This window comes from Bactrocera latifrons, unplaced genomic scaffold (assembly GCF_001853355.1).
Source record: "Bactrocera latifrons isolate USDA-ARS-PBARC rearing strain unplaced genomic scaffold, ASM185335v1 scaffold_28, whole genome shotgun sequence".
NCBI classification, from domain to species: Eukaryota; Metazoa; Arthropoda; class Insecta; order Diptera; family Tephritidae; genus Bactrocera; species Bactrocera latifrons.
The window spans coordinates 1609332-1622524 of NW_017536407.1; the positions used below are offsets into that span (position 1 = coordinate 1609332).

The 13193-nt window shown below is 35.4% G+C and overlaps 1 protein-coding gene across 2 annotated transcripts in view; it reads right to left on the reverse strand.

The window, feature by feature from the left end:
* LOC108970069 overlaps window positions 1-13193 on the reverse strand; it is a 176006-nt gene that overhangs the window by 137099 nt on the left and 25714 nt on the right. The window contains exon 1 of one of the 2 annotated variants that reach the window (XM_018935188.1): window positions 4079-4486. The exons of the other annotated variant lie outside the window; for it this stretch is intronic. Coding sequence (XP_018790733.1) covers window positions 4079-4165 — 87 coding nt within the window. The 5' untranslated portion in view covers window positions 4166-4486. Of the gene's footprint in view, window positions 1-4078; window positions 4487-13193 lie in introns of those variants that run through there. 2 annotated transcript variants of the gene reach the window in all.

Below are 13193 nucleotides of genomic sequence, written 5' to 3' on the forward strand. Positions count from 1 at the left end.
AGGATAAGCATAAGGATAAGTATAAGGATAAGGATAAGGACAAGGGTAAGGACAAGGATAAGGATACGGATAAGGATAAGGATAAGGATAAGAATAAGGATAAGTAGAAGGAYAATGATTACGATAAGGATATGGATAAGGATAAGGATAAGGATAAGGAGAAGGATAAGGATAAGGATAAGGATAAATAGAGGATAATGATTACGATGAGGATATGGGTAAGGATAAGGATAAGGATACGGATAACGATACGGATAAGGATAAGGAATATAATGAAGATTAAGGTAAGTATCTGTAAAGGATTGAATACAATGATAATGATACTGTTAATGTTAATCTTAAAAAAATTTATATGATTGTTCTCCTTTTCTTTCTTTTCTACTGTGCGACTCAAATGAAGGAGAACTCAAAAATTATATAGTATACGCATGTGTAAGTATGCTATGTGTATTTGTAAGAAGAATGCGAGTTTAATGACAACGCTGACATACAGTACGCCATTACACGTTTATCGACAGATTTTGGTACTTTTATTTTAAATTTCTTCAATTTTGATTTTTATGCTGCTTGGTGGGCTCCACCGCCTGCCTCTTTATTTTGATGTCTTCCTTTTTGRTTTTTTACCACATACAAATATTTACATTTCAATTGTTTCACCGCCAWTTCATGGAGCAGTTTTTGTGCTTCTTTCCATTTTGAAATTGTTTACTTTGTTCGATTTTGTTTCTAGCAACGGCAGCACTCAGAGCTGTCATTCCAATTGAAGGCTTGTCAATCAACACAAAGCCGAGGAAGCACAACGCCTGACAACTGTAAGACTCTTTATCGATTACCATTTACTCAACTAAAATGTCAATGATGAACGCATGCCCCAGTGGAGCTTCCACYTAGGATGCTTGCCACTGCTGCACACTGCTGCGAATTCTTGAATTTTTATTGCGACAAATGTGCGGCGTAAACATTTCTTATGAGCACATTCGTGAACATGTGCGGTAATGGCAGCTGAATTGAGTAGCGAATTTAACGCGACTTCGCTTGACTTGAATTGTTTTGCGAGAGCATGAAAGGAGGAAGCAGCAGTCACAGCGGAAGCGGCTGGGAATGTGGCATATGTCATAACTTTGTGATATTTTGTATGCTGCGGTTGTGCTGTGGGCGTATATGTGAGTGAGTGTGTTTTCATGTGGTGCTTTTAGCGAAATTGTTCCTTTCAATATTTTTACTATGCGTCATTAAAAATKTAAAATGATTGCAATGTACTCGGATGCTGGCGTATGGATTTTTTCATTAAACGACTTGAAAACGAATGTTACAAAAAATCAAGCGTGTTTTTGAGAATGCGTTGGTGAAGATTTTATATGCCGGAAAGTTTATTTTTGTGTGGCTCAAGCAGAGGCAGAAGCTGCTTTGTTAAGGAAGCAGCATGCCAAATGTGGTGCATGCTCTCTTCATTAACCTGCGATGGAAGATAATTATGGTTTATCGCGACTGTCCTCTAAAGTACTCTCAACATATTGTTAAAAGATTTGTTCAGTCTAACCAGAAGAACGATTCATCCGAAGTACATTAGTATAGCTCTTTTTCTGGGGTCTATTTCTATCGAATTGTTTCGTTTTTACGCACTCTTTTCAGWTAATTTTTTATTAACCTTTTAAATGTAGCCAAGAATATGTAAGGTAAAGAGAGATTAGAAATCCTCTCTTTACATTTTCTCTATTCCCCATTTTCTCAAATTCCATCTTTAAAATGGGGACTTTGGGACCATAACTTTATCTTTTTTTTTTCAAGTAAACCGTTTTGGGTTTTACCACACCTTTTGAGTTTCTATTATAATTAGCAACTCAAGTTGCGACAAAGATCTCGATGTCAGAGCAAAATTTTGAGTTATGAAATTTTCATGGATGGAGGTCTATAATACATGCTGTCAAAGCAAACTCATAAGTTCGACATTTATGCTCAGAATATTTCCGAAAGTCCAAGGTTTCTAATGGAAATATTATTTAAAAAACGTGGAAATTGGACCAAGTGCATAAGGACAGGCGCAAAGCATGGAGGCAACTGTCCACCCACAGTTTTATTACAAAAAAGGAAAAAGAATGTAAACCCACCGGCTAGGCACATTTCTAGCTTTACGGGTATATATTAGGTTGTCAAAAAAGTCTTGCGGTATTTGCGCTAGTTGGCGCTGAGAGCGCGAAGTTCTAGTTTTATTCGTCGCATCGGGTCATCGGGCTGTACCTTTTTGGAAAGCTCATTTCCCGCGCTAACACGTGTTTGATTGATTGTCGTTTCTTTTAATTCGTTCGTGAGTTAAACATGGAGCAAAATAAAGAGAAAATAGGGAATATTTTACAGTACTACTACGATAAAGGCAAAAATGCATCTCAAGTCGCCAATAAAATTTGTGCAGTTTATGGACCCGATACAGATTCCATTTCCACCGCACAACGATGGTTTCAACGTTTTCGTTCTGGTGTGGAGGTGGTCGAAGATGCGCCATGCTCCGGAAGGCCTGTCGTCGAAAATTGCGATAAAGTCGCTGAATTGGTCGAAAGAGACTGGCATATTAGCAGCCGTAGCATCGGTCAAGAAGTCATCAAAAAAACTTTTATGAACAATTGAAAATTCAATAAAAAATACCGCAAGACTTTTTTTGACAAACAATATAAGAAAAATCGTGGTACTTAGTTACCTAGGTAATGGGATTTGACTCCGTTGGACTTGCTTTCTGTGTATTTGTGTCGGGTCAATGGTTTATGCTGTTAAGCCATCTTCATCTTTCCAGTTTAAGATATGAAAGATATAATACATTTGGAGTTGTGTTAAGGAGATCAAAGAGGAGTAGGGGTGAAAAAGAGACTAAACAAGAAAAAAACGTTAACTTCGGGTGCACCGAAGCTCAAATACCCTTTAAAGGCCCATGTCTTATAGCATAAAAGAAAATAAAAAAATCTGTATGTTGATCGGTCAGTTCGTGTGGAAGCTGTATGCTATAATGATCCAATTTGAATAGTTTCMTCGAAAATTATTTCGTTGTCTTATAAAATAATTCCTGCCCAATTTTGTGACGATATTTAGTCAAACAAAGAAGTTTTCGATACGAGGACCGGATTTAGATTGATCAGCTTCTTTGGCAACTACATGATATAGATATTGACCTCAACAATTTCTCCAGAGATTATGCTGTTGCTTTCCATAATAATTTTTACTGCATTTCATGAAGATAACTTGCCAAATAAAAAAGTTTTCCATACAGGGATCTGATATTGATCGTTCCATTTGTATGACAGCTAAGTATGTATGTATGTACAATAGCATATATTGTCATCCAACTTACCCGGTTCCGACAACTAAGCAGCACCTTGGATGGAAAAAGCGTGTGCAAAGTTTCAGACTCATATCTCAAAAATTAGAGGACTAGTTCGCTTAAATACAAACAACCGTCCTACCGTTATAAAAAAGTGGTTACATGGTTTAACAGGTTTAAAAAATTTTCACTGAAACTTTCATTTCCTTTTTTTGTAAAAATGTCTGCAAAAACATTTGTTTTAGTTCACTCCTGCAAGGAGTTATCCAGCCGTTATCCGTATAGTAAAAGCCCATTTTAAAATTTTTTTCCAAAATTTTTAGAATTGCCTTGTTAATAGTGTTTGTTTGTAGGAATAAATATAATTTCATAATAAAATAAGTTAAAATATTTAATTTTTTTTGATGAGAAAAAAATGTCGGCTGGAATTCTCTTGAGAACTGAGTAAGAAAATTTCGGTCTATATCAGACARAATATTGACTATAATTAAATTTCTTATGTCTTTTTACACGATATTTCTATTATACGAAAATATCTCAACTTAAACTTAAAGGCTTGAAAATCTGAACTGAAATAAAAATTTAATATTGACCGAAGCTCTTGTTTTGTCTTCGCAGTTATATTATATTATATATGGCTCAATACTTCTATATATTTCAACCGACCATTTTGCGTTATGCGAAATTTCAACAATTTCAAACAAAGTAAAATAAAAACTAATACATTTAATATTTAATAAAAAATAAAAATGAATTACACTCAGTACTCACCGTACTCGGATTTGTGACTGTATGAAATTCCACTGCTGTGCTGCCACGATGATGATGCAAATGTGGCAAATGATGTGTTGTCAACATGTTGCTAAGAGCTTTTCTAACCGCTTACGTTGTACCGTTGTTGTGTGTCAACAACAATTCGAAAAAGCACTCGTTTTATATTTATTTACTCGTAAATAAAACTCACAACACTCTCACTTTATTTACACAGCTCTCAAAATATTTCATATAATCTCACATCGGGTAATAATAATATTATTATTATTTATCACAACAAAGATTTTAGAGCTTATTTGTGCACAAACAGTCTTTGCGCAAATTGCATTGTCAGCATAACGGATATTCTGGCAGCAACGTTGCACTTGCACGCACACACACGCACTCACATATGCGCTGGTGGTTGTCGCGATGCCGGCACGAGCAKCAAATGCACTGCAAGAGATAAAACAAAATGGAGTAAAATGAAATAACATGAAAGAGCGGTTGCATTCAAGCTAAACATAATAAATGCTTGTTTTTGTTGAATTATTTGCGGCAAAATGTCGGCAGCTGACGAGTGCACTTCATGTGGCACGTATGGACACACACACATATAACATATGTACGAGTTTGAGGCACATGTATGCAGGGGGCGAGTGCATGCATGTCAAGGAGTCAACGATAAATGGTCGCTTGTCAACCGCAACGCTCGCAGTTACATATGCTGTACGGCACTACTATTTAAGCACAACTGTAAACACATACTCTTACACGCATCGCAATATCATAACATATACATATSTATTATATATAGTATATACTATAAATGTATGTGGCGCATATGAATTCTTTGCAGTTCGCTAGCCATTGTGGTTATGTGCGGTTGAATGTGTGGGTATGACTGTCGAAATGCTTGCTCATTGCGCAATTCGACTGGTTTTCGCCACTGCTCTAACTAAGCGAGTCAGCTTCACCAATATGGTATTTACAGTTATTTCATTTACATACAGTGCCGAGAAATATTAATGCTTAGTAAACCACTATTGATAGTTTGACATCAACTGTGTTTGAGCTTTACCTTACTTCGAATTAGTGTTGCCAGATGTTGCGACACTGGTGTTTACATACATATATACATACCATAACTAAGCACACAATATCAGCGTGTTAAAATTCAGTAAATAGAGTTGCCATTAAATTTTGAGTAAACAGATATATATTGGCAAAAACGATAAGCTTTTAAGAAGAAAAGTAATAAACCGAAATAAAGCTGCCATGCATCAGATATTGTTGCTTTTATAATATGTATACTAAATATTATATACGTTATTTTATATAAAAATAAAAAAGAAAAATATATAAACTAAAATGTCCGTCGATTTATGTTTAATAATTTTTTATATTAACAATTTGTTATTATATAAAAAAGAGCTACCAACTTACAAAAAAAAAAAAAAAATTAAAAAAGGGGGTTTTATACTACGAAATAGGAAAATGTTATTCAAATTACTGTGAAACTCATAGGTGAAAACCATGAAACCTGAAAGTTAATAACAACACTAAAATTAAGTGAGAAGCAGTGAGTCAGTGAAAAGTAGGCGTTGAACTTCCTCACGAGTTAGTAAAGAGAGCCAGCTAGAGTACGATAGGAATCAGCGAAGACCTAAAGGATCTACTGGGAGCTGGAGAGAACCTCTAAAAGCTTGTGAGAACCGCTAATAGCCGATGAAGACCTATGAGAGTTAATCAGAACCAATAAGAGTGAGTGAGAGTTCAATAGCGCTGGTGAGCGGGACGAGATTACGAGAAAACCACAACAACCGGTGAGAATCAGTAAGAAGCCGAGAGTTCCACTGAGAGCCAGAGAGCACTGAAAACTATAGCTAGCGGGAATTCGTGAGAGTCAGTGAAGTTCATCGATACATAGTCGGWGAAAAGCAGAAAGATGAAACGAGAACCTGATAGTGATGGTGACAACCACTGATAAACTATAGATAAAGACATTTATTTTGCGGGAGGATAAYTGACTCGCTTCCAATAGGATGAATTTGGGAAAAAGTGTCTTCTCTATYRGCYTATCGGCTTTGCAGTTTCCGGCAATTCTACTATGACCGCGGACCCACACAAGTCTAATTTGAAAGAAAGCTCAAAGTTAGTATATTGCTGAACTATCGGATTGAAGGCACACCTCTCTGAAAGAAGCTGCTCTGTGAAGCAGTATATGTGYCTACTGCTATCTTGATTATACCTTCACCTTCACTAGAAAGACGTRGCAGTGGTCTGGTAGTCTGATACTAAAAATTATGGAGAGCTCCCTCCAACACTAGTCTCCCTCTGGGATCCATTCGTAAAAAATCTCACTGCAGTCCTTCTCCAACAYCTTTACCCCTCCCGAAAATCACTCGCAGATGTGTGAGCTGCGAAGGAACCGACAGGAKAAAGTTTGAGATGCAGTTATCAAAATTCTAATGACCGTCATCGAAGTAGCGGTGAATTTAAGTGTGTTTCTACCCGGAGCCTCTCATATACCCAGCTTCCCTAAGACTAATAACAGCCATTATTGGCTTAATTATGGTTTCATACAACCAGAAGACCAAATAATTGCTCTTCTACAACAAAATAAGGCAAGGGATGCCTTTCTCACTTCCTGCTCTATGTTGGGATTCCTTTCCAGGATAAGCCCCAGGTACTTCACCGTGTTCACCGGTTGAAGAATAGAACCTTCAGGGGTAGAGTAACATCAGCAATTTTTACTAGAAGATACAGTAAAATAAATGTTCAGGAGTTTTGCCTTTATTAAACGAGCTGGATCGTCTGCGTAGGCAAACACTTGGTGGTCTCGTTCCTCAAGTTTCYTCAAAAGGTACTTCTSMARTAGRACCCACAACAACGGAGATAAAACTCCATCTTGTGGTATGAACCTATTAGCCTTTCGAAGTACAAYTGTGAACTTCTCCGTTCTGTCACAAAGGATAAGGATTGACATGCTTGAGRTTAGATTCGACCTCAAACTTATTAAGGTGTGCAATAAGCTTAATTATTTTTGTAATATTTTTTTTTGTTAAGTTTACAATGAAGATAAAACAAAAAATGTACAGACGAATTAATTTTTGATATAAAAAAAAATTATATTTTCTACAACTAAACCCTCACCTTCCATCCAAGTCCATATACGTGGGCAGTAACTCCATTAAATACGAGTAAATTAGACCTGTGGTCTCTATAACATATCACACATAATTTCCAGTTATTTTCCCTACAAATATTTATGTGATATTCTCATGCCTCAGCAAGCGCACAAGTACATAGACACATATGTGGTGGTCATAATCAAAACGTGCATATCCAGCATAAAATTAAAGCACACCTATTCATTACCATAATTACAAAGGTGTGCATAAAAGAAAAATTGCATCTACTCACATTCAAGGACACACACAAACAAACAAACAAGCCACACAGTACACATGTGTACATATAAGAGCCATTTAAATGAAAATTAACTTATTRTATGCAGCAACACAAGCGCACAGCTCAAATGCACATGGCACATGGGCATAAATTGCATGCAGGAAAGGCGAACGGGCTTTTGTTCTCTTATTTTTAATGCAAACCGCAATTGCCATTATAAACTCATAAYAAAAATATAGTTGTTAGAGCGTTTAMYRACTGTGCWTGTTTGCGAGTGTGTGTGTGTGAAAAATATGCAAATAATTCAATTAWGTGCGCATAAATGCAGTTGTAGGCATGAATAGTGCTTACAGTGGATAATACTTAATTAAGGTTGCTCATACGCAGTGGTGGCCATTTCAATTGCTGAATCCACCGAAAGCTTGTCAGTGCTTAATGTTGATTGTAGATATTTTTAAATGTGTTTAAGACGTTTATTGGCCAATTATTTAATTGTGATCGCTTTAATATTCATAAGCGGGTCACAAGTAAAGGGAAATGTCATCAAATTATGCTTTCAGCATAAATTAAAAATATCAATAAATAATTATTATAATATATTTTGATATGGCAACTGAAGATCTACCAAAAATTTTACTGATTAAATGTGTCCGAATGATTTTGGGAACTTTAGTTTTGACGATTTTGAAGATTGATGGAATTTATGAGATAATCTCATTATAAATATAAGCTGTATGATGTAGTTCGCTGAAAATATTGGAATGACAAAGTGGATTTAATATAAAAAACTGTTAACTTTGGCTGCACCGAAGCAATAATACCCTTCACAGATGCATTCTTATGCTTTAATTAGTATTAAAATAACTTTAGCTTGATTTCGACCGATCAGTTTGTATGACAGCTATATGCTATAGTAGTCCGATTCGAACAATTCCTTTGGAGATTGTTGCGGCATAATAAATAATAATCTTTATCGAATTTTGTAAAGATACTGTGTCAAATAAAAAAGTATTCCATACAAGGACTTGAGTGCTATTGTTCAGTTTGTATGACAGCTATATACTATAGTGTTGCGATCTACACAATTTCTTTGGATATTGCATTATTAGCCTATGCAATAATCTCTGCTAAATTTGGAGAAGATATCTCGTCAAATGAAAAAAATTTCCACACAAGCACTTGATTCTGATTGTTCAGCTTGTCTAATAGCTATAATGAGAGCTTCATTTGGATAAAACAGGACGCATGCGAAATTTCTGCTTGATATCCTAGAAACTGAAGACTATACAGACGGACCTGGTTAGGTAAATCTACTCAGCTTGTCAGACTAATCAATTATATAGATGTACGTATACTTTATAATGTCAAACTTCTTGACATACTTAATATACGCTGCTCAGTGTCGAAGTAGGTGCCCCAGAGGTACGCACCGTGAGTTTATATGCACTTTAGCGACTTTTTTCAGTTATATTATACAGAATCGGCTTTTTTGTTACGACCTCTAATTTTTTTTTTATCTATCATTATGTCCTCTAAACTTGTCTTTTAGTATTTGAATATTTAAAAAAATATTTATGAAATATATAAATATTAAACGAATGCCTGAAAAATATTAAAAAAAATACAAAAATACAAAAATATATTGGGCAGCCACATCTCTGTGCTGACTCAACTTGTCCAAAGAAAATGCAAATTTATGCTATTGTCTGACCTTTTTACCTATGGCTCTTACATTTTTTGAACATAAAAATACACCTGGTTTATGCTTTGGTTATGGGTAATCAAGCGGCTTTGGTTATCTGAAATTTATGAGTTTAAAAAAGCGAATAAATTCATACGTAAAGCCACCGACAGTTTAACTATGCAAACTCAAACGAGATATGGAACCAAATAGGCACACATAACGAAGCTAGAAGCACTACTATTTTTGCAATACACAAATATTTTTATAAATTTTTTTAGTAAACCACAAATGGAGAAATTTCGCTAAACTCAATGTGTCAAGTGGGTATTACCACAAGGGACTCGAAGAAATTTATTTCACTTGTATTTGTTGAGAGTGGCAAAACGAATGTGGGCAGCAAGTGCTTGAGAGCAGAGACAGAGGCAGACAAAGACGAGCGCTTAGCAAGACGGAAGTAATACAGATATGCTGTAAGKATAAGATATATGCAAGTATTTATATGGATTTGCACACAATTTCTATGAATGTTTAGTTCCACACATACACACAGAAATACATGTACGAATGTTATGGTGATGGCAGTAAATATCTCTACATACTCGCATACGCACACACACTCGCAAACGCATGCATGCGCTTAAACCCAAACACATTCGCTGATTTACAACTGTGGCTGTGCGGCGTAACAAGGAATTTGCACATACTCAACATTTTTGTAGGGAACAAAATATTAGCAAGAGCGGCCAACTAAGCTGCACGGTAGCTTCGAGCTTGGGTGTATGCATAAATCTTGCCTAATACCGTTAAGTATGCATTTAAGCATTTCGCMTGTGGAGACAATGCTATTCTCAGTTCGTTAGCGAAAGCCGAAGTCAAAGCCCAAAACGCAGCAGGAAACTGTCGGAAGCTAAAGTATGGCCAATTTGCTGAAAACTAATACACATAACAGCAAATACATATATGCAAATGTATATATGTGTGCCTACAATATGCACAAGTATCTACAAGTACGCCTAATTTGCCCACGTATAGGAACGATGCCGGAACTTACACGAACAACAATAAATCATGCAAAAAATTGGTGATAAAATAAAGCAATAAAATAAAAAAATATTTGGTGACATTGAACTGATGCAAAAATTTAGAAAAATGTATCTCTTATTTCGCTAAGTGCAATCATAAAGTTACGGGCTAATTATTCTATTGCGAGAGTCTTTTATACATAGTTGAGGGAGAAGAAGATCAATGTGGCTCAATGCCAATAGTTATTCGATGATTTAATCGCACWTTTCCCACCTACTAAGATATAAAAATCGAAGTTACAGATTTTCGAAGCTATATGAAAAAGGCATAATGCTCTCATAGCAACAAAACGATAGTACAGTTAGATCTGCACGTCACGAGAACCAATGAGAGCAAGCAAGAGCCAGGAAGAACCTGAAAATAAGATAATCAATGATGAAAATCAGAAAAAATATTTAGTACGAGCAGAAAAAGTTAGTTAGGAATAGAAAAATTGGGTCAGAATTAGTGAAAGTCAGTGAAATATGGGCTTGGATCATTCTCACGACCTTGTGAAAACAAAAAAAAAAAAACTCTCGAGAGTCAGCTAGAGCCCGATGGGAACCAGTGAAATACTAAAGTATTCATTCAGAGAACTTCTGAAAGCTTATGAGAATAGTCAATAGCCGATAAAATCCTGTCAGAGTTAGTGAGAATCAATGACAGTGAGTGTACAATAGAGCTGGTGAGAAGCCGACAGTCAGCGAAAGTTCGCGAGAACCACAATGTGAGAATTACTATGAGACGTTGAGAATCAGTAAGAGGCCTAGAGAACCACTGAGAGCCAGTGAGAACCTTAAAAGCAGTGAAAACTATAGCTAGCGAGAATTCGGGATAGGCAATGAAGTTCATTGATACATAGTCCCTGAAAATCAGAAAATGAAATGAGAACCTGATAGAGACGGTGAGAACTAATAAAAGCCAAAACTAACCAGCCTAAAGAGAACCACTTACAGCTGGTGGGAATCATTGGGAGCCGATAAGGTCGATGATTTAGTGAGAACGAGTGAKAGTGGGTAAGTGTTCGTGAGAGTCAGAGAGAACCACTCTCAGTCGGTGCGAATTATTGAGAGGCGATGTGGATCCATGCGAGGTCATAAAACCATAGACCAAAGACATTTATTTTGGGGAAGGGTAGAAAAAGAYATTTTGTTATGAAAAAAGGGAAACCCCTTTTTTGGACATGAGCGAAATTTATAAATATGTCGGAAATAAGCAATGTACTGTTAAACATACTTAAGCTGGATAGGATATCTGAACATTTTCGTACAAATAGTAAAAATCTTATAATCAATAAAAATCCAATTTAATAGGTTTCTAGGCATTGTTATGTTAAACACATATGTACAAAGTAGAAATCTGAGCATTAATATATGTATGTAGAACGGTACTTATGCCAACAAGGTACTCGAATGTAACATATTTACACGGGTTATTAAGCTGATTATACACAGATGTAAGTACATAAGTATGTATTTCTTTATACAAAAATTTAAATATATATGTGTGTTTATATACACATATAAACATTATTTTCCTTTGCCAATAAACTCATAAAATAAACGGAGACTAAAATAAAGTGAAATCGTTTTGGGYGAATTGGCTGTGTGCGACTCTGTTGAATGTTAATGCATACTATATGTACATATGTATGATAGAAATCTGTGTAAGAATGTTATTTGTAATATGTATGCATATCAGCATTTTTGTTACAAATAAATAAAATAGTTGAAAGGAGCACATCCGCTTATAGTGTAATAACCCCATTCTAGTTGCATGAATATTTTTGTCACTTGGAAGAGAGTATATAGTAAGTGACCCTAGAATGTTGAGCTGAACGCAGACCTATAATAATAATTTCACTTATTGACGCAAGATAATTGAATTTGAACGTGCGCAACGAAGCGTAACGAGGATTCACTACCCCAAATATTTGCTATACGTAGCGTAAATGAAGCGAAGATAAAGAAAGTGAAGTGCAGAGGCTTTAGGCTCAATTTTTAATGTAATAATATATAAGAAAATGTTTAAAAAGGCGGCATACAGCTATCACTAGACCCGAACCTCAACCAATAAAACCAGCAAARGGTTTAACTCCTCTCTTTGTTTTTTTTCTCTCACTCGGTATACATCTATTGTCATTTAATGAGAATTTTGAAGAAATTTTGTTTGGTATTTAATGCAAGTTGCTATAARATTAGAATTATTCTATCTGTTTAGGATTATCACCAAAATTCCCTTGATTTTAGTTTTTATGCACACAAATTGATCTGTGATTTTTTTTAAATTTTTATCGCTTTTTAAATTTTTATCGCTTTCTTAGACCTCTTGAATATAATAGCAGCTTCCCACAACAGTCGGCAATGTGTAAGCTGAACGGACCAGGGCTTATAATTAACTCGGCTGGTTTTCTTAAAATTGTTTGTAGAAATTTGCCGGCTCCACCACAACAATATAGAATGCTAGGCGTCAGCCTACAGGCTCGAAGAGTAAAGTAACGTCGACAAGCCTATAGAAAGTATAGAGATTTCACTAACGAAATTAAAATTTTTAAATATCATATATTTTGTATTTTTACTAATTCTTTGGTAATCCAAGAACATATTTGGTCTCTTATAAATTTCGTTATGAAGAATTGAGTTTTTAACTCAAGACTTTGGACCCTTTTAGCAACTTCCTTTCCTTCGCTCACCCTGTATACTTAATTAGCACATACTCATTGTTTGTTTTGTTAGATTTTTTCGTAGTGAATACGAATATGTGTTTTCCTTCCCCAGCGCGCATCATAATTAAACACTCATATTTGCATGCGCATATATAAATATTTATCATTTTTTGTTTTTGTTGTTTTTTGTTCCCATTGTGCTCATTAAAATTTCAGCAACTCTCTTAGCGGAAGTTCTTTTGTTCACGCTTTTTATATTTTATTTCGTTTCATATTATTTTAATGCTTTTGCGCCCTTTCATACACAC